Source organism: Protopterus annectens, chromosome 2.part0, assembly GCF_019279795.1.
Source record: "Protopterus annectens isolate FY-2018-M chromosome 2.part0, PAN1.0, whole genome shotgun sequence".
In the NCBI taxonomy this organism is placed as follows: Eukaryota; Metazoa; Chordata; order Ceratodontiformes; family Protopteridae; genus Protopterus; species Protopterus annectens.
The window spans coordinates 1114604328-1114631038 of NC_056728.1; the positions used below are offsets into that span (position 1 = coordinate 1114604328).

The window sequence follows — 26711 nt, forward strand, 5'->3', positions numbered from 1 at the left end:
GATAACCTTCACTAGAAAAAAAGACATCAGCCACAGTCTTTGTCAAATAAACAAATGAAAAATCTTTACTTTAAAAAAATGATCTGATTAAGTATATCACTTGTACAGTGAAGGGAAATTGACATAAAAACTGCATCTGTAGTTATTATTCCCAAGTATGTAGTGGTCTGTGACTGAAACTTTGGTATGTAAATAAAGTTGACAAGTCTGTAATTGAAGTACTTGATGTAACTTCCTGTGCTGTATCAGATTTTCAAAGTCCAAATAATAGTCCTGAACAAACAAGAAGGAAACAAGGGTCAGCAGTGGGTATGAGGCAATGCACTCCACAAAGGTTAGAAATATTTAAAATAAAACAAATAGAATTGGTCATTCATTTTGAATCAAGCTACTAAATGCTCATATGGTACTACACCGTACTGATGTAATTTTTATTATGAAGGAAACAGTGAGCCTAACAACCATAAATTATTCTATGTCATTAAAAGAAAACAGTTCTACATTACGCAGATTTAATGAAACACACAACTGAACATATAGTGTCTGATAATGTACAATCATGCACTAATACTAGTATGTGCTTTGTAAAGTAATGTCCAAGCTTTAACTTAACATCACGCTTTCTTTTCTCTCTTAGCAAGAAGAGAAAAGAGTATTTTCAGTGGCTTGGAGATTCAGTGCCAGTTTAATTTTTATCTGCAGTTGGATGTGACTCAGCAGCATTGGTTCACTAGTTTGATGATCATAGGTGGAGTGGCTGCTAGTTCATGCCCTTTTATTCTACCAGAGAGAGAGTCAAATAGTGACCAAGTAGAGTACTCCCTCTACCATGTTTTGTCAAACGAAAACTGGTAGGTCTTTATTTAGAATATTATAAGGTCATCCAAGAGGATCAGCTTGCAGTATTTGCTTCTCAGTCATGTCTAATGCAAGAATATGTGCTTTAGTCAGCTGGTTATTAATGCATGTCTTCAATGAACAGTACAGTCTAACAAACCTATTCCTGTGTATAGTGCGTTGTTGCAGTGGTACTAATGCAAGCCATCTTCCCCAGATTGCACCCTATTTCCTGGGCTCTTTCCTCACTTTTGGGATTTTTTGATTCTACCCTGGTGTTCCACCCATTGTAGAGAGCTCCTCATAGTAAGATGTGACAGGTATGAGAGTACTTTTGTAATGTTTTTTTTTTTTTTATCCATCCTTCTAGCATTTGCTTATTCCAGGAGTGCCCCAAGGCAACAATGAATCTTCTATAATTAAGCATTTTTAAAACCTTGTGTCTCTGTAGTTAGTGCATTTTCTTGCAGATGTAATGTAATCTGAGTAAGGCTACAGAAGTGGGGCATAGCACTTACAGCTATGTGTGCACCCAAGTACTTATGCCTAACAATTATGGAGGCTGTCTTTAGAAAGGGTCTATATTATATAGTCGAAGCTTCAAAATTTCGAACCTCATATGTTCGACAACATAGGAGTGAAACTTGAAACCTTGAATATATAATAAAAAAGTCAAAAAAAAAAAAAAAACTTACCTTAATGCTCTGAGCAATCCACACCCCCCTACTTAAATATACCAACTCCGAGACCGCACTTCAGTGCAGAAAAGGGAAATTTTCCCATTCTGCGTTTACAGAGCCATTGCCTTTCACCTTCGAACTTTTTAAAGTTCAATCATGTGATGTCAACCATATGACATTCGAACTTTGAAACCTTCGGCAATTTAATAGGGACCCCTTTAGAAAGGTAATGCAAAAGGACACCAAGGCAAAATATCAAAATGTTCCAGCCATAGCAGAACTGTGTTAGTGATAGTTGAGAGAGTGAGTAGTAAGGTATGTGCTAGTTACATCAGAAATTGTTAGCTCTTAAGACAGTCAATTTCACAGAACTAGAATAAAATAATTTAACCTGTGCAGAGCTCTAGTTGCAGTAAACCTTCATTTTGTTTGTTTTTCAGCTTCATGGAGACTCTGAGGCTAAAATTCAGAGAGTCATCAAGCTGGTATCAGGTGGTGGCCTTTCCATAACTGGATCTCACATCATGTGCGGAGACTTTCTCTTCAGTGGCCATACTGTCATTTTGACGATCACCTATTTATTTATCAAAGAATGTAAGCCATTTTCACAAAAAAATAATTTGTTAGTTTATGCATATATGTTTTGTTATGGTGGGCCTTGGAGCACTGGATCCTTGTTTTCTGTATGATGTAATACTGAGCTCATTGGTTTGCATGCTACTTGCAGTGGGATAAGTAAGCTTAACAAACATAGCACTAGTTTTAATGTATACAGAAGAGCAGTAAAATCAGTATCTTAGGAAATATGGCTCTATATTTTTATTTGTTTAAACATTTGGAGATTTTTCTTCAGTTTGCTGTCACCACAGGAAACAAAACTGTCCAATGGATATGGCTGCATTTATCTTGACATGCTATTTTTACTTTTTTAAGACATGTATTCATAGTATATTACAACTATACATAGATACACACCAGGTAGTCTGCAGTCACTCTGAGAAGGTGCAGTATGATCCAGAAGGAAGGACCTGCAGACACCTACAGAAAATGTAGAACACATATCACATGCAGTGGAACCACCACCGCCTTGACATCTACCTGACAGGGAAGATCTAGACAACAGCAGACCTAATTCCTAGGATGACACAAACTTGCAGGAAAGATTAACAGTGCCAAAAGCACAACAGGATAAAAGAGAAAACAAACAATATAATAAAGAAAAAATAGATATTTGCTATAACATTTGTTGCATTCCTACTTAACCTACACTTCCCATACATGGAGCTGATCAGGATTCCTGTGCTACAGGCCATTAAAATGATGCCTGCATTGTCCAAGTCCTACGTACATCTCGTTGGATGCTGCAACTGTTGGCTTGTGTTGTTTTAAATACTTCAGGTATCTAGCCATGTCATGATGGTGGTAGACACAAGTTGGGGTTTTACTACCTTACTTTTAGCATGAATGACGCAGGGGCACTGTTGTGGTATAAGTACCCATGCTCATTCCACTGCATCTTTTGTTTGGTATTCATACAACAGAGCACTGCTACAGTGACACTTCTAGGGGCTGAGGCATAACATTAAGCTAATGTTGGCATCTGTGTTGAAGCTGATGATGATGGGAGTGAGACACAGGTACATGAGTCACTGTCTGATTAAATAATGTCATTGTTTATCTCCACTTTGAGTATGCACACACTCTCAATATAGGCTGAAGGTTTGGCCTCACCAATAGAAGAAAGTAAGCTATATAATTTGAGCACTCACCACTTTCCATGGTAGAGGGATCTCCCATGGTTTTAACTACCAGGGAAACTCCCTTTGCACTATGACTACAGATTCATACACTGCATCTGAAATGGGTATACCCTAAATAATGTCATTGTTTATCTCCACTTTGAGTATGCACACACTCTCAATATAGGCTGAAGGTTTGGCCTCACCAATAGAAGAAAGTAAGCTATATAATTTGAGCACTCACCACTTTCCATGGTAGAGGGATCTCCCATGGTTTTAACTACCAGGGAAACTCCCTTTGCACTATGACTACAGATTCATACACTGCATCTGAAATGGGTATACCCACCAGTTTGCAGCCTCACATGGGTGCCTAATGTCATCACATTTCACATGTTGTCCTTAGTGTTTGGACTGCTCTTGGGATTAATCAGCAGATGTGTTGCAGGATCAACCAGACACATTCTGATGCAGTCTAGTCCAGCATGTACTTCATTGCTGTGTTTCTTAGCATCCTTAAAAACATGGAGGCTAGGGATACAGTGGCAGTTGCTTTCCTGATGTCTTTGTTGGTACAAAATTATTTTGTGTTCACCTTCATGTGGAGGATTGTTGGTGCCACCATCACCATAAATACTAGTAGTATTGGTTAGAGAAGTGTACATACCTGGGTTGCACTGTAGGAGACCCATTACATATATAGTTGTCACCTAAATAATTTAGTTCCGCTATATCAGCTTTGTGCTTTTATGCTCAGAGGATGAGTTAGTCCTTGCTACATTCAAATCTAACAACTCTGGAAGAGATTTCTTGTACCCCAGTTATGTCTATCATCCTCATTGAGGGAGGCCATGAGTCTTGCCCTCCATTGCCAGGACAACTGATATGTTGACCTCATGAATTTTAAATTCCCATAGTTGTACACCATCTTTAAAAGAAGAGCCACAAGTCCCAGTGCAACAAGCGAGTGTAACAACTAGAGATCTTAAATACATAGCAATAGCTCATACAGAACGCAGGAGAAAACTGTGTATGATACATAAAACCCGAAATATCAGGACACCTTCCTCTGCATCAGGCTACAGTCACATGGCATAACCCCCATAACCCTTCCCAGGAGGAAACTGTATATGACCCAGAATCCCCATTGCCTCGAGACCTCCATCTTAGACTCCTGTGATATACCTTCAGTGTGTAGACAGACGTGTGTCATTGTGTTCCTAGCCACATCGGCATGTTATAATAACTGTTACCCACTCCACCTTCCTTGCTGTTCAAGTGTGCAAACTTCTGATGTACAGTGTGATTAATCCATTCACTGACTAGTACAACATGGCATTTACACTGTAAGCCTTGTGTTTGACCTGTGTAGTACCACTCAGCCACTGTGTATTCAGATCCCATATATTTGGATAGAATGTCACCACTTTGCTTGTGAATCCTCCACCCATTGCTGTCTAGGGGTGGTTGTGCAGCTGCTGGTTGCAGCTGTTCCAACACCCTCTCATCAGACACTTAAAGTGTGTTGGCATGCCTTCCCTGTTGACTGTGTCTGTAAAGTCTAACCATGCTAGTATCTTGGGGCTGTCCTGCCTTTCTCCTTACCACCACATAATACAGCATGCAACACGCTAAAAACATTTTGCTAGCTTGTGGCAGGGTCATACTGGAGATCCCCTCTAGTGTCCTAGCTAAGGAAGCAGGCATTGAGCAGGTTGAACATAAGTTATGTGATGTTGTGGGCTTTGAGCAAGGTGAACATTTGTTCTGTGATGTTGTGGGCTTGTGCATGTCTGTTGTTGTGCTGGAGTTTGGCCATAACTGTGTGGGTTCCGCACAGATGTTGTAAAGCAGGGCCCCAGCAGATGTAAAGCATTTAGAATATGGACATTTGGGGAGATTATATATTGATGCTGTATAGTTTCACTTTTGCTGCAGTGTTTACACTTAACTAGATGGCTCTGTGTATTTTCAAATGCCAGCACTGATAATATAACTCAGTTGTGTGCCAGATATGTGATTCATGTGAAATGCTTGGATGCTGTCAAGGCACACACTGGTTAGGATCTCACACATCTCACACTGCTTGGCAGTTTCTGAAACAGTAGCCTTTCCTTTTCACAAACCTTTGTGACTCTGGAGTATGTGGGGCCTTTATTGATATCTGTGTGCAGTGTATGGCAATCTTCATTTCAGGGAGGTGGGCAGAGTCGTAGGGGGCAGCAGTGATATTGACTGACTCCTGTTATGTGATAAGAACCCATATGTGATCCTCTGCATATAGATTATATGAAGGAACTTGTTGAGATTATACAGGCGAGAGGCCTGTGAAATACCAAATGTGTCTCCAGTTGGTCTGTGGTCCAAAGGAATATCTTCAAGATCCAAAGAAGACATCCTACCACTGTACTCTTCCCTTATCAGTCCCATCATCGAATACAGTGCCCCATATGGTGTGTGCAAATCCAAGTGCATCACTCAACTGAAAAGGTTCCAGAGATGTCTAATTTAGAAAATTAAAGGCTTTAAATCCTTCAAATATCCATACAGAATAGCATGACTCTCCTTGTATGTTGTTGCTTACTGGCTCCTCTAAAGTGACCTGTATCTCACTTTTTTGAGCTATGAAAGGACCAGTCTTGTTTGGTCTCCCATTTCTTTACAAAACTAGTGGTTCTCCATATGCCTACACTAGAGACCTAAGTTTGCACCAACAGACAAGGAAAACATGTTGGAGCGCTACATTACTAATTCATTATATTCGCAGCCTACGGGCTTTGGCTCCCTGTAAAGGTAGTTGTTATGACTGGATTGGTAGACACAAATTCACACCAAGAATATTATGTATGCTTCTGCTTGATTATAAGATAAGCACTATTAAGTATTTGTAAGTGATAGCAAGAACTTTTAAGTGTATCTGCTTAGAGGTTTATGTGACTAGGCAATGTGTATGGCTAAGTTTCGTATTGTTCCCACTATCACCTAATATTGTTCATATGTTTTTGTGTTCTGAAAGATCTCTGCAAACATTATGGAAACAACTATACCTTTCTTGGTCCCTAGTGGTATGGGAACACTACAGATTACTGTCAATTGCATGTGTGGGTGACGCATGTTAACCATGCCCCATACAATGTCATTATCAACTCTTAAAGTGATCAGTAATTTTTTGATGTGCGAAATTGTGGTATGTCAGTGGTTGACCTCTGCCAAATTGTACCAGATGCTTACTGGTGGGAACTGGAGATATTAAGGACTATAGTATTCTGCTGCATGATGGCTGCTTTGACTCCAAATATTCTTCCTGTGTGCAGCAGAGACAATTTTTGGTGTTTCTTTCCCTTGTGTAGTCAGGGTCACAGAACTGCAGAATTATGTAGACACCTATAAATCATGATTAGGTTCACCTTGCATACGTTTTAATATTGCATTATTACCCCATTTTATCTGCATGTCATTATACAGTTATATGCATATATGTAGTGCATTTGGACTCATTGTACTAGAGTACAACATGAGACTATCAGTTACTACTACCCCGAACCATTCTATATGTTGCTGATTATGGCGGTACAAGTGCATGCTACATACTGTGCGTCTTGCTATGAATCCTAGACCAAGAGTTGATTCCAACCTTCTACTAGTCATGAAAGTGCATTACAGAATTCTGAAGGCAGAGCTTAACAAAAGTTCTGATTGATTGAAAGCATTTAAAAAGCAGTTACAACACAAACAAATCTACATAACATTTTCCCTTATGCCTGCTTGCTTGCCAAACATCAAGCCTTCCATTGACCAGTTACTACCCTGTTTGAGGGGGACAATTGTCAAGACAACTGTGAAGGTGCTTTGTACCAGCTAGCATCATCTCAGTGATGAAAGGTTTTCTATATTTTGACCCATCTCCGACAGTGGTGGAGACATAAAACTAGCATCACTGCAAGAATCACATATGTCCCCATGTCTTCATAGGTTTGCTTCCCCACATGTGCTGACAGGGCCTACAATCACTGGCTTGTGCGGCCATGCCCATGTCTTCCAGCTCCCTGTATTGTGACAATTTCAGCAGAGACCCTGCCATCAAAGCTGTAGCATAAGCCAGGCGAAAAACAGTCTCCCACCCTGTATGGGCACACCCCTTCTTCCTGCCTGCGCCAACTGCCCAAGGCGCTCATCAAACTGTGATTGCCTAGCCTTTAGTCAAGTCAGAATTTAATCCCTCTATGCCACTGGCACAGACTTAAAATGTTAAGTAGATTTTAATTGCTAGAAATAGAAAAAAACAAAAACTTACTGCACTAACTCCCAGGCCATAAAAATGAATGATGATGTGATTCTAACATTTAAGTGACTGAGAACATATACAAAATAGTTGACCTATGTTTCTGTAAAGAATAGTGATGAATTAGAAGTGAAGAAGTATTTGTTCTAAGAAAGAATGGTAAACCATTGCTTATTCGAACTAGTCCAAATATCAAATGCGTTGCCTAGTAAAGAAGGACAATGGTGGGATATTGTGGAACTCAAAGCATAGTTTACCTTGATTAATATGATTCCACAGTTAGCGCAATCACTTCCAAAACAACTCTTGCAACTCTGCAATAAAATGTTTTAATGAGGGGTTTTTAGTATCTCTGCTTCTGCCTATCCACTTCAAACAATCAAAAACAGTTGAAGAATTCAAGAATGCATAGGATAGATGTAAAGATATCCTATGCTGGGCAGAATATAAAACAAAAGAAATAATGTCTTATAAACTGCATCATATGCAGGCATATTTTCCAGCTGCTATGTTTGTGAACGGTGTTATTTTATTTCAGTAAATGAGTCATGCACTTAATATTAGCTTTCACTTAAGTCCTTAGTTAAGGAAACTGGCTTCAGAGTGACAGGATGAAAGGTAGAGACTGAGACATGTAAGCCATGCTAAAGTAAAAATTAAAACAATCCCACATCATACCACTCATCCTGAAATCATCAAATATCTGAACAGAGGCACATGAAAAGTAGGTACAACTGGACAAAAATATGTACACTGATCAACATAAAATCTGCATACATAATTATGTAACCCTGCCTACTCCACTGGAATTGTGGGATTTTGGAATTCCAACTTTTAAACGCAAATTGAAGAACAGACAAAATATTAAACACAAAATATAACCAGAACATTAGATGTTAAGTTGTCTATCTCGCCTTCATTCTTGCTGGATGGGTTCGGAGCCAACCTCGGCTCCGACTCGGCCACTCTAAAAGCTCGAGAGTTGGTTCCACCGGCTCGAGGCTCCCCTTATATCCCACAATGCTAGGCGTGAGTTACCTCAGATCTCGTTTGCCGCTACAGCGATCGAGGTGTTGGTTTTTCTACCGGCTTGTTGGTAAGTGTATTTCTGTAAATTTAGAATACTTAAACCCCTATATTTTTAAGTTTAACTACCTTTCCCTTAGTTTAGTGGATTTCTACCCCTGTTTTTCGGAAAATCCCGTTTTTTTCCCACAAGAACTTTAAAGTTCTCTCTCGGGCCTTCTGGCCTTCCCCCATTCCCTAGTGGTGTGTGTGTGTGTTGCTCTTAATTAAAACTTTTAGTTAATTGTTTTATATTTGAGTTTTAAAATAAGATTAGTGTAATCAGTGTGTCTGACTGAGTGTGTGTGGTTACACTTTCTTGTCTAGGATGTCTAAAGACACAAAGGTCTCAGGCTTCAAGAAGTGTGATGCGTGCTGTCAGAAAATGTCTCTGACAGACGGTCACACTTCTTGTGTCTACTGCCTGGGGCCTTTGCACCTGCAGGACTCCTGTGCTGTATGCCACGGCTTCAGCCCCAGGGTCCTGCAGGAAAGAAAGAACAAGTTGATCCTAAGGGGTCTACTTAAGCCTGAGGATTCCCTTTCTGTCTCTGGGAAGCCCTCCAAGGCTTCTAGGTCCTCGGCTCCAGCTACTGAGCCGAGACCTAAGTCTACAAAACCTATGTCTGCATCGGCTCCGGCTGGAGCCGATGAGTCTACAGCTTCTGTGGTTCCTCGGCTCCGGCTGGAGCCGAGGTAGTAGAATTCCTTGTCGGCTCCGACCAGACCTTCGGAGCCGACATATAGGAAGAGATCTAGGTCACCATCCCTTGGCTCCGTTCATTCGGCTCCAGCATCTCCTCTGCTGTCTGAACGGAGCCATAAATCTCACTCCTCTAGGTCATCGAGGCTGTCGGATCATGACCTTCAGAGGGTAGTGAGTTGACTTCTTAAGTCCGAGGCACTGGCCCAAATGCTTCAGAGCCCGACTCATCAGTCGATGCCTGCCCCTGTCCATCAATATGTTCCTCCTCCGACTCCGTTGAGCTCGGGCCGGGCGTTGAACCGAGACTGTGGTAGCGTCGGAGCCGATACAGGTGTCTTCGGCTGCATCCTCGGCTCGGATTCCTTCTTTCGAAGAATCTCGGCGCGGAACTTCTCTCGTCGGCCCCGTGGGGGTGAGTGGCGTCGGACCCTTGTCCGACCCGCTCTTCCTCTCGGAGCTTGGCTGGTGAGTTCAGCTCCGACATCGCCTCGGAGCCATCACTGTCGGTGCCGAGGGAGGTTCTCAGCTTCGGGCGGGGACCTCTGGCTTTGCCTGACAGGGGTGCGTTCGAGGTCATGCGGAGTGTGTTAGAGCCTGGCTCTACTCCACAGTCGGCTCCGTCCGCCTCCCTCACGGTGCCTCAGGTCAAGTCGACTCACTCCCTCATCCCGGACCGCAGAGAGCCAGCTCCTCAGGAACCCCTGTGGGATTTCATCCTCTTCCGAGGCCTCTCCTGATTTGGCAGAAGAGCCCCTCGGAAGAGGAAGTGTAAGAGGAAACACATTGACTCACCTGAGTCCATCACATCTGACACAGATTTAGATGATTCCGAGGGTTCCCCCCGTTCCCCTTCTGAAGATGTCTCTTTTGCAGACCTTCTCGAAATCCTCAAACAGAGGGGAAATTGGCCAGCCCTCAACCCTTCAGAGGATGAATCTGTGTACCTTGAGGCGTTTGGCTCGTCCTTCCACCTCCTGGGTGTCTCCCCTTGACCCCTCATGCAGGTGGTAGCTAAAAAGGCATGGGTGGCTCCTGATTCAGTGGACCCCACTCCCAGGAGACCCTCAAAATTCATAACGGCACCAGCAGACAAACAGTTCTTGACAAAAGGAGTCTCTGTGGATGCTATGGTGGTAGCTGCTGCCACTAAGAAGGAACTAGCTGATCCTTCAGTACCTGTCCATCCACCTAACAAGGAATCGAGGTCCATGGACAGGTACGGGAAGCGGATGTTCTCGTCAGCGACATTTGCTATCGTCGCTGAACTACCTGTGCCATTTTACTCGTCTTCAAAGGGACTTGATTAAAGAAGCGAGTGACATGTTGAAGGACCCTACAGCTGTGGGTTTTCAAGATAAGATGAACACTCAGCTGGCTACCCTTAACTCCATAGCCAACTCCTCCATCGCCTCCTTTCTTATGCGGCTGATGGGCGAGTAGGGCCGCAGGGACGGGTGTGGCCTTACGTAGGCATGCCTGGATGCGGCTATGCAATTTTGGACCCTTCAAGGCGTCTTTCACTAATTCCCGTTTGATGGATCATCTCTCTTTGGTCCTCAAGTGAAAGAAACCTTGACTAGGTGCGAGACTGATGGCAAGACTCTTTCTGCCGTCGGAGTCCGTTTTCTACTCCTTCTAGGCCTTACCCCAAAGGCCAGAAAAGTGGGAAAATGTGGTTCCGTAAACAGTCTCAAGGGACTTCGCCTGACGCACAAAGTCGTTTCCCCGCCAGAGGCAGAGGCGGGAATAACAATGGTAGACGCCCTCGAGGCAGGGGGCCCAGAGAACCAGGGCAATCGAGAAGCTTTCTCTGATAAGCCCTTTCAGCATCCCTGAGGTGTTGCCCGACTGCCCACCTTCGGAGGCAGTCGGGGGGAGATTGTCACTGTACCCAGAAGCCTGGCTATCCCTGACTCAAGACAAATGGGTACAGTCCGTCATTTCCGAAGGCTATTCTATCCCCTTTCTTCGCATTCCACAATCAAAAAAATCCCTTCCAGATGTTCCACCCGCTCAAAGGGATCTAGCGGTTTTGGAAATTTCAAAGCTGCTTGCAAAAAGAGCAATTCAACCAGTTCCAGCAGACCAGCAAGGATCCGGAATCTACTCAAGGTTCTTTTTAGTTCCAAAGAAAACAGGGGACTGGAGACCAATTTTGGATCTCAGTATCTTGAACAGATCAGTCAAGAAAACAAGATTTCGGATGGTCACGCTGCAGTCCATCCTTCCCCTATTGGGAAAAGGAAACTGGATGTGCTCTATAGACCTTCAGGATGCGTACTATCACATAAAATGAACAGACGCTCCAGAAGATTCCTCCGCTTCAGGCTGGGAACCAGTCATTTTCAATTCAGGGCCCTGCCCTTTGGTCTCACCACTGCCCCGGTGTTTACCAAATGCATGGCAGTGGTAGCTTCTCACCTGAGACGACAAGGATTCCAGGTGTTTCCATATTTGGACGACTGGCTCCTCACAGCTCCCACCAAGCATCTCCTTCTGATGGCCAGAGATTACACCTTTCGCATTTGTCAAAAGTTAGGCATTTCAATAAATTGCGAAAAGTCTGTTTTGTCGCCTTGTCGTACTATTACCTTCATAGGCGCAAATCTAGACACAGTAGACATGTCTGCAGACTAACAGATCAGAGAATAACAGACATACACAAACTGGTCTCACTCCTTTTCAACAACAACAGAATCAAAGCCAGGTTAGTGCTGAAAGTGTTGGGAATTATGGCGGCGGCCATACCTCTGCTTCCATTAGCCAGATTCCACATGCGAATCCTTCAATGGATGCTCTTTACACAATGGTCATACCAGCAACTTCCAATGTCCCACACCATTATGATCACGCAGGCGTGCAGAAATCATCTCATGTGGTGGATGTCTTCCCCTCAGCTCTTATTGGGAAGACCCTTTGTTCCACCCCCTCCAGTTGCTACTCTGACAACGGACGCCTCCCTGATCGGGTGGGGGGGGCATTATCAGGGCAGGACGGTCCAGGGCACATGGCAACCAAACGAATGCCACTTGCACATAAATGTTCTGGAGATGAGAGCAGTGCTTTTAGCGTTGCAAGCCCTTCAAGACTCTCTTCCCTTGGGAACGATTGCAATCCTGACAGACAATATGTCTGTAGTGTGGTACATCAACAAACAAGGCGGAACCAGGTCCTACCCCCTGTGTCGAGAAGCACTCAAGATTGTGGCAATGGGCGATTTCTTCTCAGCGGTTTCTGATAGCAACGCACATCCCCGGGAAGTCCAATCAAATCGCGGACAAGTTGAGCAGAGCTATCCTCATGCCTCACGAGTGGTCTCTGAAAGACTCTGTTGTGAGAGAAATTTTCCTCAAGTGGGGTCAGCCTTGCTGCAATCTTTTTGCTACTCCCCAAAACAGCAAGTGCAGAGATTATTTCACTCTATTCCCTTTACCAGGCCAACCCAGCAGAGACGCTCTAGTCCAAGTTTGGCCCCGGGGACTTCTGTATGCATTTCCCCCCTTCCCACTAATCTCTCAAGTGATACAGAAAGCTATTGCTCAGAAGGCCTCATTGATCCTCATTGCTCCTTACTGGCCTCGACAGGTGTGGTTCCCCTTTCTACATCAATTTCTATTGGAGCGACCTTGGCATCTGGACCTAGTTCCAGATCTTTTGATCCATCAGTCGGGTCAGTTACATCGCTCCCTCCCCTCTCTGAACCTCACTGCTTGGTTCCTCCAGTTCCAACCTTAGCCAGGCTTCCTCAATTATCTCACTCCGTTCGAGATATTTTGATAGCTTCCCATAAATCTTCCACTCGGAAGATTTATTTGAGTAAGTGGAAACGCTTCACATATTGGGCTCAAGGAAGGGACATAGATCCTTTCACTGCTTCCATCCAAATAGTCCTTGATTTTCTAGCTGAACTCTTCCATGCAGGTTCATCTCCTCTACTCTTAAAGTTCAATTGGCAGCTATTTCTAACTTTCATGTGGGTATTTCTGAGTCTGCCTTAATGTCCCACAAGCTTTGCAAAGCCTTTTTGAAAGGAGTTTTTCTTCTCAGACCTCCTATAAGAAATCCTCCTTCTCCTTGGGACCTAAATTTAGTTCTTACTTCTTTGATTCTTCCCCTTTCGAACCTGCAGCCTCCTGTTCTTTAAAATTGCTATCATGGAAGACTCTCTTTCTGGTAGCTATTACTTCAGCTAGAAGAGTTTCAGAACTTCAAGCACTCAGCTGTCGACCTCCTTATCTATTGTTTCATAAGGACAGGGTATCCTTACGAACGAACCCGTCCTTTTTGCCTAAGGTAGTCTCGACGTCAAGTCTAAATCAAAGCATTGACCTCCTGTCTTTTTCCAGAATATTCCAATAGGTCTGAACAAAAATTACACTGGCTAGATGTTCATCGTCAGTTGAGGTACTATTTGGATAGAACAAAACAATTCAGAAAATCTGACCAGCTGTTTGTCTCCTATGCAGAAGGCAGAAAGGGACTTTCAGTTTCAAAGGTATCATTATCTAGATGGCTAACATCTCTGATTTCCCTTGTATATGAAATTAGACACCAAAAGCTGCCTAATAAACCTAAGGCCCATTCCACCAGAGCTTTGGCTACTTCTTTAGCCTTCCAAGACAGACTGCCTATTGACACCATTTGTGCAGCGGCTACTTGGGCTACTCCTCACACTTTCATTTCTCATTATAAGTTGGATTTAGCTTCTAGGCATAGAGCTAACTTTGGTTCCACTGTTCTCAGGAGTCTGTTCCGTTAGGCCACCGGGACAAGGTGCTAGGACGGTCCCATCCAGCAAGAATGAAGGCGAGATAGACAACTTAACATATAGAAGTTATGTTCTTACCATAACGTTCCATGTTAGTTGTCTTCTTCTCGCCTTCTTCTTATGCCCCCTCCTGCCCCTGGCCTGGACAGACCTAGAGGAGTTATGATTGTGACCTCTCTTTCTACCACCTCTTTTATTAGGCATATGCTGTTGTGCATATTTCCTGGATGAGGATATAGGTCACCCTTCTTTCTCCCTGGTTAGAGGTGGACTTTGTTTATAGTTTCTCATACTATTATAAGCTGGGGTTAGCTTACAAACGAGATCTGAGGTAACTCACGCCTAGCATTGTGGGATATAAGGGGAGCCTCGAGCCGGTGGAACCAACTCTCGAGCTTTTAGAGTGGCCGAGTCGGAGCCGAGGTCGGCTCCGAACCCATCCAGCAAGAAGAAGGCGAGAAGAAGACAACTAACATGGAACGTTATGGTAAGAACATAACTTCTATTTTTATTAATATTATTTGAACATGTGTAAAACTAAAATAACCAGAACAATAGTTTTATTTATATTAACATCTGAACTTGTGTAAAACTAAAATGCAACTTTCTTTTATAAAAATAAAATTAACTGCTACACAGGAGTCTGGAGGTAAAGCAAACAGGACACATGTTGCTTGTAAGACAGTACAAGAAATGACTGTTGGGGATCTCTGAGCTGCCGGCACTGTGGCTTGTTTCAGAATAGAAAGAAAATGTAATAGTACACAAAGACAGTTTGGAATAACCAATATGCTGTTTCCTGCTTACTGATGGTCAGTCCTCGTCAAACAGTCAATATCATCCTTTCCTCATCTGTCTTGCGCTTTAGTTAATTCTCTAACCCTGTTTTGAACTTAGAGGTACCTGATGCAGCCCATCAGTCTTTGGGAAAAATAAGACTTATTTTTCATGAACATATCCCATGGTGTGAGAAATTGTGTTGTAAAACAGAAATACTGATGGTGGAAAGTTCAGAATTACTGGTGCTGCATTCCATAATGATAAAGCATGCTTGAGTATGGCCACAGAAGAAATCTGTTTTCATGATGACAACTTTTTCTTGCCCCACAGCCGTACCAATAGAAGTAGCAGTGAGATCTCTTCTGAATGTATTCATTAAGGTGTGGTTTCTTTTGTAGTGTAGATGATTCATGCTGCCTAGGTTAATTGTAATCACAGCACAGCCACAGATTTATCTATAAAGGAAACTATGTTGTTCAACAGATTCTGTGACTGAATCTTTAGAGAATATTCTCTCTCTTTAGCTGTCTTGGGAAAACTTTGATGTGAATTCTCTATCTCATTTAGAACAACACTCCTTGTTACATGATTATCCGAATAATTATCAGCCTGCAAGTTTTTGTTTTTTGGGTTTTCCAGTTACTACTTTTTCTGTTGCAACTGCTTTAAATCAAAAACACATTTGGCTTTCCTGTTTCTTTGTATCTCTTCTTTTGTGTATTACATGCCTTTTACAGATTGTTTGTTGGTATCTTCTTCATTTTATACTGTTAAGACAATTCATGGCCAGTTGCACTGCGTAATTTGGTGGTGTATGTAAAACCCACTTTTGCTGCGGTAGCGTTGTCGCCTCACAGCAAGACGTTGTCCCGTTTGATTCTCAGCTAGAGCGTCTTCTGTGTGGAGCATGCGTGAATGGGCGTGCCTTCGTTGAAGGTTGTGCGTCAGGGCTGGTAACTTGGCACGTAAAAATCCACTACCAAACATTAGCGGACTGGAGTTCCGCTATGGCGACCCCTAACTGGGATAAGCCGAAAGACACAACATGTAAAACCCACTTTTGCATAATCTTGGGTATTGATTTTGCATAATCCACACCAGGCACCATTCTATGAGTCTCTAGTTTATTTATTCAGATTTGACCTTCTTCATCCTAAGGGATAATTTCACTGATAGCATCTGGAAATTTAGCTTAAATAATGTTTCCAAGATAGAATTAATGATTTTAACAGATATTTCTAGACAGCATGTTAGAATAATATTCTGGACAAGTACTGTGGTTCAGCATTACTACTGTGCAACCACCGTTTGATATATCTGGAAACAGACAGTGCAGCAGGGCACTTTCATATTGGAAATTAGCAAACTGGATCTGTATTCAGTAAACAGAAATCTCTACAGAGATTACAGAACAGTGCTAACATGACTAGCACGCACAGGCTACTTTCTGAAACACAAATGATAACATACCAGTGTGCTGTGTGTATATACAAAATCAACAAGTAACAGGCTGGGACTTCCTCTTCAGGTCTTTTTTGTTTAGTTCATAGAATATGCAGCTGCAGTAATCTAGAACACTGTCAAAATTGATGAATTTGAATTATAGCAATAAATTCTCAAGCTGTAATGATTTTTAGCTAAGAAAAATCTTACACTGCTATCAGAAACTTATTTCAAGGTGGGAGATACAAGCAGGAGACAAAGGAAAGGACTTGAAACATTTAGTAATGATGCTGCAATGTTACAGTGTTAGTGGTTGTTACAGTGTCAGATGACTCAGCATATTGCACTTTCACCTTCGATGTTTGTCAGAATGCTGTAGGTTCTAATCCTGCACCAGGTTCAGCATCAGAAAGTGCTATATTCCTTTAGCACCATCCCGTAGATGTCTCATCTCCACTGCCTAATACCTTAAAACAGATCCCATGGGATCTACTGAAAAGAGTGGAGTATTTGTTCCAGGTATCCTGTACAAATTATCCCTAGTCATAATGAATATCACCTTGAATTATCAATGAAAATAGGCAATCTCTAGTGGTGCTAACTTTGTCAGTAAATATAAGTAAATAATGTACCTTTAATTACAAAAAATAGTAATCCTTAACACAGACTGACTCATAAACTGTAAGTATTAACATATGTAGTAAAAAAGGAAATGGGATATGTAGGCCAGCATTAAATGTAATAGGGTAAACCAAATTAAAGGCTGTAAGTAGAAAACAAGCTTGGTAAGAGTGAATGTGTATCTAGGAATGACTGAGAAGACAGAAAAATACATTCTGTACAATGGTTATTTTTGAGAGAGGACAGCAGGTATAATATCGCTGTGCACATTGTTACATGCAAATGTTTTAGTATAAACTTTACTGAGCTGAATTTTATTTGGATACACTTGACATGATGACAAACCAGTGCATTTAATTTCATCACTGAAGAGTCTGGTTATGGAGCTTTGCTGACTTTGAGTTCCTCACACAGGATGAGAGATGAGACATATCGTGGCTGGATAAGCTTCTTTTTTTCTTTCTCACTTACCTGGAGCCGGAGGAGGTCGAACCGCCGGAGAAAGTAAATTTTCTCATCTTAGGTCTGGGTCTGGGGTTCCTGGGAGTAAGGATGCTGGGTGGACCGGGACTACACTCTGCTGCACTTAAAAGTTCTTGTTTGCTACTTGGGCTCGCTTGGCTGGAAAAAGTTAGAAATAAGACGTACAGTTCCTCGTCCAATTGCTGCTCACTGCTGTCTGCTGTGCTGCCCTGCTGAGTCCCCTATCAAAATCACAATACACCATGAATGTACATACAAACGTAGTGTGCATAATATAAAGGTAAACAGCCCCAAGCTCTCCATGTTTCTGAGAGGCTGGCAGTCTGCCTCATGATGCTGATGTCATCGCGCACACCCCTGAATGTTAATGACATTGCAGGAAATGCTGGTGATCCTTGATGATGTCAGCAACAACTTCAACTTTAAAAAAAAATTTGAAAAAAAAATGGGAATTGAAGGGGGCCCTTGGTAATTCGTGGCACCCCATTGTTTTGCCATCAAAACCAGTAAATACCAAGGAATTTGGTATGGGTGAGAGGTATGTCCCTCATAATGATTAAAATACTGACATTCTGGTCTAGACAGATATGTGGGATGTATGCATTAACTTTATTTCTTTCCATACATCACTAATAATCTACACTTCATCTGAATGTAAACATATCCAACTAATTTTTATTATTTCTGTTGCATAACTAGCCCCTAGAAGAACTCTTGTCCAGTAATTTGCTTCTTTTTTAATATCAAACTTTCACAGTGTTGATTTGGCATCCATGATGTTTGTGGGTGATTACTAGTTTTGTGTGATTTTTATTTATTTATGTGTTTCTTGCTTACTGGTTGTGAGTGATTGTGCTGATGGGGGTTGCTGTGAGCTGCTGGCTTCTTGTTGACCTAGATTTGAGGCAGCAAGAAGTCTGAGGTTATTGGGGTTCTCTTATGTCACAGCTCTCCTTGGTGCATATAGATAACTTTTTCCAAGCATGCTTTCACTTCTTTACGTGTTCAATAATGTCTAGAACATGAACTACACTGATACTAACAAGAAAAAGTGTCTTTATTACATTTGTATGTTTTTATTTACTCTTAGCAATTTGATTCATCTCCTGTTGTAAAGACAAAGGAAAGTCATAGAGGTTTTGAATTTATTTTAGTCAGTGTTTATGTCTTTCCACATTACTGTTGCATTATTTGCATAGGAGATAGCCTAAAGTCCAGCCAGTATACCAAAGCCTTGGGAATTTATAGATGTCATACATCACACATATGCTCTCCATGCAAGGTGCAGAGCATAAAGGTAACTTATGTACGCACATACCTCAGAACTTCCTTGCTGCCAGTCCAAATACCATCATCGAACACTGAGCCATGTTTCTGATAAGTGCTCCATTTATGTTTCTTCTTATCTCTTGCTGTTTTTATTTTGGTGTGTTTGTATGTCATCCAGAAAGGGAAAATGTCAGTGTGGGAGGCAGATTCCCCATGAAGGCCATCATGAGCAGTGTCTCTTTTTTTTGGGTGCTTCTCATGACCATACACAGTGTTCTATCTACTAAATATTCGTCCCTAAGGCCCTACATAATCATCTCTCCTCCTTTGTTTACCTAGAGAACCAGCATCTAAAATTGTTGGTGCAAGGTGGTGGTGGAGTCTTTCCATCCTGAAGGTCAGCCACCTGCCAAGAAAAAGTGCAAAAAAACTCAGGTGTGATTCGGTGGCTGTTCCGCCTCTCCCAGACATCTTTCTCAAGGTTGGTGAAAGCCCAGAGGATTATCCAGTTCTGCTTTCAGATTCCTCTGCTGTGACCCCATCGGAGGCCAGCATGGATCCAACTTGTCATACATCCTCGGAGGCTTTACCAACATCTGCTTTGGACATTGAGGGGGGAAACTCAGCCCATTATACCTGAAAGACAAAGGGGGATACTTCAAATTCCTACTACATTGGTCGAGTGTCAGCAAGAGTCTGAACCTCCTAGACACACATCCCTCAGAAGAAAAAAACAGAAGACCAAGCAGATTTCCCCTGCTGTTAAAGATCCCCAACATGAATGGCAGGATTTTATGCAGGGGTTGTTTAATGCCTTAATAGCTTTAAACCCTCCTCAAGGTGTCTGTGTGCCTGCTCCTCCCTAGTCATTTACTTCTTTTAAGACTCCCAGAGAGCAGCAGTCCTCTGAAGAGGACTAGGATTCTGAGGAAGAATCTTTGGCATATTTTTCTCAAATCCCTCCTTCTTGGATTATGGGACTGAGGAAGAAGATTCTATTAGCCCAGATTCTCCTTTAGAAGAATTTTCTTTTGGGGACACTGTTTCTTGCATGATGGAATATTTCAAATGGGACTGCTCTCAGGTTCCTAATATTCATAAAGAGGTATTATGAATTCCTCAGCATGGAGTCTCCCACCCCCTCTGCTGTTCCTCCATTCTTGGCTGCCATTTTAGATAATTTTTCAGCAGCCTCTGTTGCCCATGATTCTCAGCCTCCAGCCCCAAGGAAAACTGACAGATTTTACAAGGTGCCTCATGACTATAATTTTTTTCTTACAAATGTCCTTCTGATGATCCTTCTGTAGTGTCTTGTCACTTCTGACAAACCTTATAAATTTTGCATCTACTAAACTACTACTTCTGATAAAGAAAGTATAGCCATAGAATGTCTAAATAAAAGCTCTGTACTGATGCAACCCTGGATTTTAGGGCTATTAATTACCAAACTCATATGACCAGGTATGTTTTTCCCTTCTTTTTCAAGCTTTTCAGGCTCTTCTGACCTCTCTGATTCGGAAGGAAATGTCTCGGCCCTTTCTTTATTGGGATCTTCCTGTCAAGTGGCTCACCATTCTATTAAATGTAGATGTTAAGTTGTCATTCTCGCCTTCATTCTTGCTGGATGGTTCGGAGCTGATCCTCGGCTCCGACTCGGCCTATACTATAGCTCGAGAGCTATTTTTACCGGCTCGAGGCAGCCCTATAACCCACAATACCATGCTCTAACCCCCCAGATCTCGTTTGCCGCTTCGCTGCGAGGTTGCCTTTTTTACCGGCTCAGGTCAGTAAAGAGAATTCTTTTCTATAGAACTAATTTTCAGGTAATTTTTCCAGATAGATACCCTTTGTTAGGTCCCTATTGATTGTTTTATTCATTACAGCCCTTTTGTAGCCCTTCTTCCCTTCTTTAGTTAATTTTTATCTTTGGGCCTACGGGCTTTACCTTAGTTTTCCCCACCTCTTACAGTATCTGTGTGTGGGTTTAGTCAGTTCCCTTAACTTTTGTCTAGTTTTAAGTTGAGTGTGTGTGTGGACTGACTGTGATTACTGTGTTTGCTGTTAGGACTATATCCAAAGACACTAAGGTCTCAGGATTCAAGAAGTGTGACTCGTGCTGTCAGAAAATGTCTCTGACAGACGGTCACACTTCTTGTGTCTACTGCTTAGGGCCTTTACACCTGCAGGACTCTTGTTCCGTCTGTCACGGGTTTAGTTCAAAAGTCCTGCAGGAGCATCGTAATAAGCTCATCTTAAGGGGCTTATTAAAGCCCAATGACTCCCCATCCAAGTCTGGCTCGGGGAAGTCTTCAAAAACTGCCAAACCCTCGGCTCCAGCTTCTGAGTCGAGGGCTGGCATTATTGAGATGGCTCCGACATCGGTTCCAATCAGATCCAAGGCGGGCAAAGTGGTATCCACTCCGAAACCTGCATCGGAGCCGACCCAAGCACGCAAGCGCTCTAGATCCCCCTCACTAGAATCTGTCCGATCGGCTCAGAGATCCCCTCTCCTATCGGAGCGGAGTCATAGGACTCACTCATCTAGGTCATCCAGGCTTTCCGACCATGACATTGAGAGGGTGGTCAGTAGGCTCATAAAATCTCAGGCACTAGCCCAAATGCTCCAAAGCCCATCTCACCAGACTGTGGCTCCTTCGGTACCGCTATCGATTTCTCCTCCGATTCACCTCTCGAGTTCGGAGCCGGAGTTTGTCGGAACCGTAACCTTGCCCACGTCTGAGCCGATACTTCCACCTTCGGCTCTGGTGTCGTTGGCTCCGACCTCTTCATTGGTTCCGTCCGTGGAGAGGTCCGGGCACCGGGACTCCACTGTCGGCTCCGAGGGGGCGAGTGGCATCGGACCCTTGTCCGACCCCGGAGCCGGGACTACCCTTTGTACCTAATAGGGGAGCCTTCGAGGTGATGAGGAGCGTGCTGGACCCAGTGCCCACTCCAAGGTTAAGTTCTGCAGCTCCTCCCTCTACAGTGCCTGTTACGATCTCTGACCATCCTCCTGCATCTGACAGCAGAGATCCAAAGCGTAGGGTACCCACTTTGGGTGTCTCCTCCTCTTCCGAGGCCTCCTCTGAAGCTTCAGGGGAACCCCCTAGGAAAAGAAAGTGCAAGAGGAAGCACATAGACTCCCCTGAGTCTGTCACATCGGACACCGACTTGGATGAGACGGAGGGTTCCCTGAGATCCCCCTCTGAGGATGTCTCTTTTTCAGACATCCTAGAGATCCTAAAACAGAGGGGAAATTGGCCCACTCTCAATCCCTCTGAGGACAAGTCGGTTTACCTTGACGCCTTTGGATCTCGCCCTTCCACCTCCTGGGTGTCTCCCCCTTTCGACCCACTAATGGAGGTAGTGGCTAGAAAGGCGTGGGCAGCTCCTGATTCAATGGAACCTACCCCTAGGAGGCCCTCTAAATTTATTTCTGCACCAGAGGACAAATCCTTTCTCACCAAAGGCGTTTCAGTTGATGCTATGGTGGTAGCAGCAGCCACTAAGAAGGAATTGGCTGATCCTTCTGTACCTGTTCATCCTCCTAACAAAGAGTCCAGGACCATGGACAGGTACGGCAAGCGGACATTTGCTTCAGCAACCTTTACTATGCGATCGCTGAACTATTTATGTCATTTCACCCGCCTTCAGAGAGATTTGCTCAAAGAACTGGGTGAAACTGTGCAGGATCCTTCTGCTGCAGGGTATCAGGACAAGATGAACTCCCAGCTGGCCACCCTGAACTCCATTGTTAACTCCTCCATGCGGCTTATCTCCTACGCAGCCGTTGGAGCGAGTAGGGCCGCAGGCACAGGTGTTGCGTTGAGACGTCACGCTTGGATGCGACTCTGTAACTTTGCCGATCCCTTCAAGGCGTCCTTCACCAACTTTGATGGTTCAGAATTGTTTGGACCTCAGGTGAAGAATACCCTCACCAGATGCGAGCAAGATGGTAAGACTCTCTCTGCCGTGGGAGTCCATTTTTCCACACCTTCTAGACCTTATCCTAAGGGACAGAGGGGGTGGAAAGATGTGGTTCCGCAAACCTCAGGGAGTCGCGCCTGCCACACGTGGTGAATTTCCCCCCAGAGGCAGAGGGAGGAATAATAACAGATGCCGCCCCAGGGGCAGAGGGGGTCCACAGAACCAGGGTTCCAGGGAATCTTTCCCTGACCAACCCTTTCAGCATCCCTGAGAAGCTGCCCGACTGTCCGCCTTCGGAGGCAGTCGGGGGAAGATAATCTCTGTACCCGGAAGCCTGGCAATCCTCTCCCAAGACACATGGGTACAGAAGATCATATCCGAGGGTTACAAAATTCCCTTCACTTCCCCTCCGGTACAACCGCCAAGACCCCTACCAGACGTACCACCCGCACAAAGGGGTCAGGCACAGCTAGAAATAAAAAAGCTGTTAGAAAAAAGTCATCCAGGCAGTTCCAGCAGATCAGCTAGGATCCGGAATCTACTCCAGATTCTTTTTGCTACCAAAAAAGACTGGAGACTGGAGACCCATTTTGGACCTCAGCAGATTGAACAACTCTGTTCAAAAGACAAAATTTCGGATGGTAACACTGCAGTCCATTCTACCCTTTTTGGGCAGAGACAACTGGATGTGCTCGTTAGACCTCCAGGACGCATACTATCATATAAAGATACACATGTGCTCCAGGAGGTTTCTCCGCTTCCGGCTGGGAGCCAGCCATTATCAATTCAGAACCCTTGCCCTTTGGTCTCACCACAGCCCCCCGGGTGTTCACCAAATGCTTGGCAGTGGTCATGGCTCACCAGAAACAAAAAGGATTCCAGGTGTTTCCATATCTAGACGACTGGCTCATTTCCGCTACCACCAAGCAGCATCTTATAATGGCCAGGGATTACACTATTCAATTTTGCAACAATCTAAGTATTTCTATACATTTTGCAAAATCCTCCTTGTCGCCTTGTCAATGTATAAACTTCATAGGCGCCGTATTAAACACCACAGAAATGTCTGCAACATTACCACCTCAGAGAGTGACAGACATAAGGCGGAATGTTCAGTCCCTGTTTCAGTCCAACAGAGTTCAAGTCAAGCTAGTATTGAAAGCGTTAGGCCTCATGGCAGCGGCGATTCTTCTACTCCCATTAGCCCGCTTCCACATGATGCTTCTCCAGTGGATGCTGTTTTCTCAGTGGTCCTTTCAACAGCTCCCAATGACTCACAACATCTTGATAACCCCATCATGCAAGAATCATCTCTCCTGGTGGATGGTTTCCCCTCAGCTTTTTCAGGGCAGACCCTTTGTCCCCCCCCCCCAGTTGCCACGGTGACAACGGATGCCTCCCTGTTCGGGTGGGGGGGCACTATCAGGGCAGGACGGTCCAGGGCACTTGGCAACAATTAGAACGCCACCTGCACATAAATGTCCTGGAGATGAGGGCGGTGCTTTTAACGTTGCAAGCCCTTCAGAGCTCTCTTCCCACAGGGACTATAGCAATTCAAACGGACAATATGTCTGTGGTGTGGTACATAAACAAGCAGGGCAGAACAAAGTCCTACCCCCTATGTCGAGAAGCACTCAGACTTTGGCAATGGGCGATTTCCTCTCAACGGTTTCTGATAGCAACGCACATCCCCGGGAAGTCCAACGTCATAGCGGACAGATTGAGCAGAACTATCCTCATGCCTCACGAGTCGTCTCTAAATCAAGCGGTAGCAGACAGAATATTTCAGAAGTGGGGCCAGCCTTGCTGCAATCTTTTCGCAACTCCTCAAAACAGCAAGTGCCTCGACTTCTTCACACTCTTTCCTCTACCAGGCCATGCCCCCAGAGACACTCTTGTTCGCGATTGGCCCCGGGGTCTTCTATATGCCTTTCCTCCCTTACCATTGATCCTGCAATTAATTTAGAAAGCAACCGCATTGAGATCCAAAATGATCCTCATTGCTCCGTTTTGGCCTCGACAAGTATGGTTTCCGTTCCTGCACAGTTAGCTACTGGAACAGCCTTGGCATCTGGAACCCCTTCCGGATCTGTTGACCCATTTCACGGGCAAGCTGCATCAGTCTCTTCATTCCCTCAACCTCACAGCTTGGTTGCTCCACTTCCAGCCATAGCCAGGCTTCCCCTTATTTCTCCTCCTGTCCGTGATATCATTCTGGCTTCCCATCCAATACTAGGAAGACGTATGCGAGTAAATGGAAGCGTTTTTCGCTCTGGGCACAAGCTAGGTCCTTAGATCCTTTACATGCACCCATTCATAAGGTTCTAGACTTTCTGGCGGAACTCTTTCATTCAGGGTCATCGTCAGCCACTATCAGGGTACAATTAGCAGCCATTGATCATTTTCATGTGGGGCTCCCAGAAGCAAATATCATGTCCCACAAACTCTGTAAAGCCTTTCTCAAGGGCATCTTTTTGCTTAGACCTCCAATTAAGGATCCGCCCCCACAATGGGATTTGAATTTGGTTCTAACCTCATTGATTCTGCCTCCCTGTGAACCTGCAGCCTCTTGCTCCCTCAAGCTTCTTTCTTGGAAAACTCTGTTTTTAGTAGCCATAACATCTGCCAGAAGGGTATCGGAACTTCAAGCCTTGTCTGTCCGTCCCCCTTATTTGGTCTTTCACAAAGACGGTAACTCTCAGAGCAAATCCTTCCTTCCTACCCAAAGTGTCCTCTGAAGCAAATCTAAACCACTCCATTGACTTGCCTGTCTTCTTCCCAAACTATTCCAACAGGGCTGAACAGAAATTACATTCATTGGATGTTCATCGCCAACTACGGTATTATCTAGACAGGACAAAACAACTCAGAAAGTCAGACCAGCTCTTTCTCTCTTATGCTGCAGGAAAGAAAGGGCTTCCAGTATCAAAGGTTACTCTCTCCAGATGGTTGACATCTATTATTACCTTTGTCTATGAGTTGAGACACAGGCAACTTCCGTCTAGGCCTAAGGCTCATTCAACCAGGGCACTATCAACATCAACGGCCTTTCAAGCAAGGTTACCATTAGATGCCATATGTGCAGCAGCTACATGGGCTTCCCAACATACCTTTATTGCCCATTACAAATTTGATATAGCCTCCAGAAATAGAGCTGACTTTGGTTCCACTGTACTCAGGAGTCTGTTCCATTGAGCCACCCAGCACCAAGGTGCTAGGGACGCTGTCCCATCCAGCAAGAATGAAGGCGAGAATGACAACTTAACATTAAGAAGTTATGTTCTTACCATAACGTTCCATGTTAGTTGTCTTCTTCTCGCCTTCTTTCTTGCGTCCCTCCCTCCTGCCTCCTAGCCTGGACAGACTTGAGGTCTCTGAGTCCTTCCATTTCTTGAAATACAACATGTTACGGTTTCCCCGTATCTTTAGTGTTACTAGCAGGGAGTCCGTACTTGCAAATGAGGACTATAATAATATATTTATACTATGTCTTAGCTTCCAAATGAGATCTGGGGAGTTAGGGCATGGTATTGTGGGTTATAGGGCTGCCTCGAGCCGGTAAAAATAGCTCTCGAGCTGTAGTATAGGCCGAGTCGGAGCCGAGGATCGGCTCTGAACCATCCAGCAAGAAAGAAGGCGAGAAGAAGACAACTAACATGGAACGTTATGGTAAGAACATAACTTCTTATTATGATGCAGTTGATGCTCCCTCTAGGGCTACTGTATTTGGTTCTGTTTTGAGACATTAATCTTGGCTTCGTCTTCAGCCTTTACCTGATGACATTAAAGCTAAATTGTTAGATGTCCCTCTTGATAATAACCTTTTTTGGTTCTGCTGCTGCTGAGATTTTTAAGTCCCTCCAGGACAAAGGTAATGCCTTGCTGGAAATTAAACATATTTTTATTTCTGCTGTCCCTAAATTTCAGAGGAAATATCCTTCCAACCCAACTGTAGAAAGGGTTCTAGACATGTACCCCTGTTAAGTCTACTTAGACTCCTATTTCTCAGAAGCCTCTTCTAGAAGACAAAATTGTTCTATTTGATAGTTTGCTTTCCCTTTCCCTAGGCCAGGTTTCTCTACCCCTTCGTCTTTCCTTATCCCTTCCCAAT

General features: G+C 43.8%; 1 protein-coding gene across 2 annotated transcripts in view; it reads left to right on the plus strand.

Moving 5' to 3' along the window:
* The window catches only part of SGMS2 (sphingomyelin synthase 2), a 784514-nt gene that overhangs the window by 654857 nt on the left and 102946 nt on the right, over positions 1 to 26711 (plus strand). For both annotated transcript variants that reach the window (XM_044061313.1, XM_044061314.1), the window contains one exon: positions 1958 to 2111. In XM_044061313.1, the coding sequence (XP_043917248.1) occupies positions 1958 to 2111 (154 nt within the window). The remainder of the gene's footprint in view (positions 1 to 1957; positions 2112 to 26711) is intronic.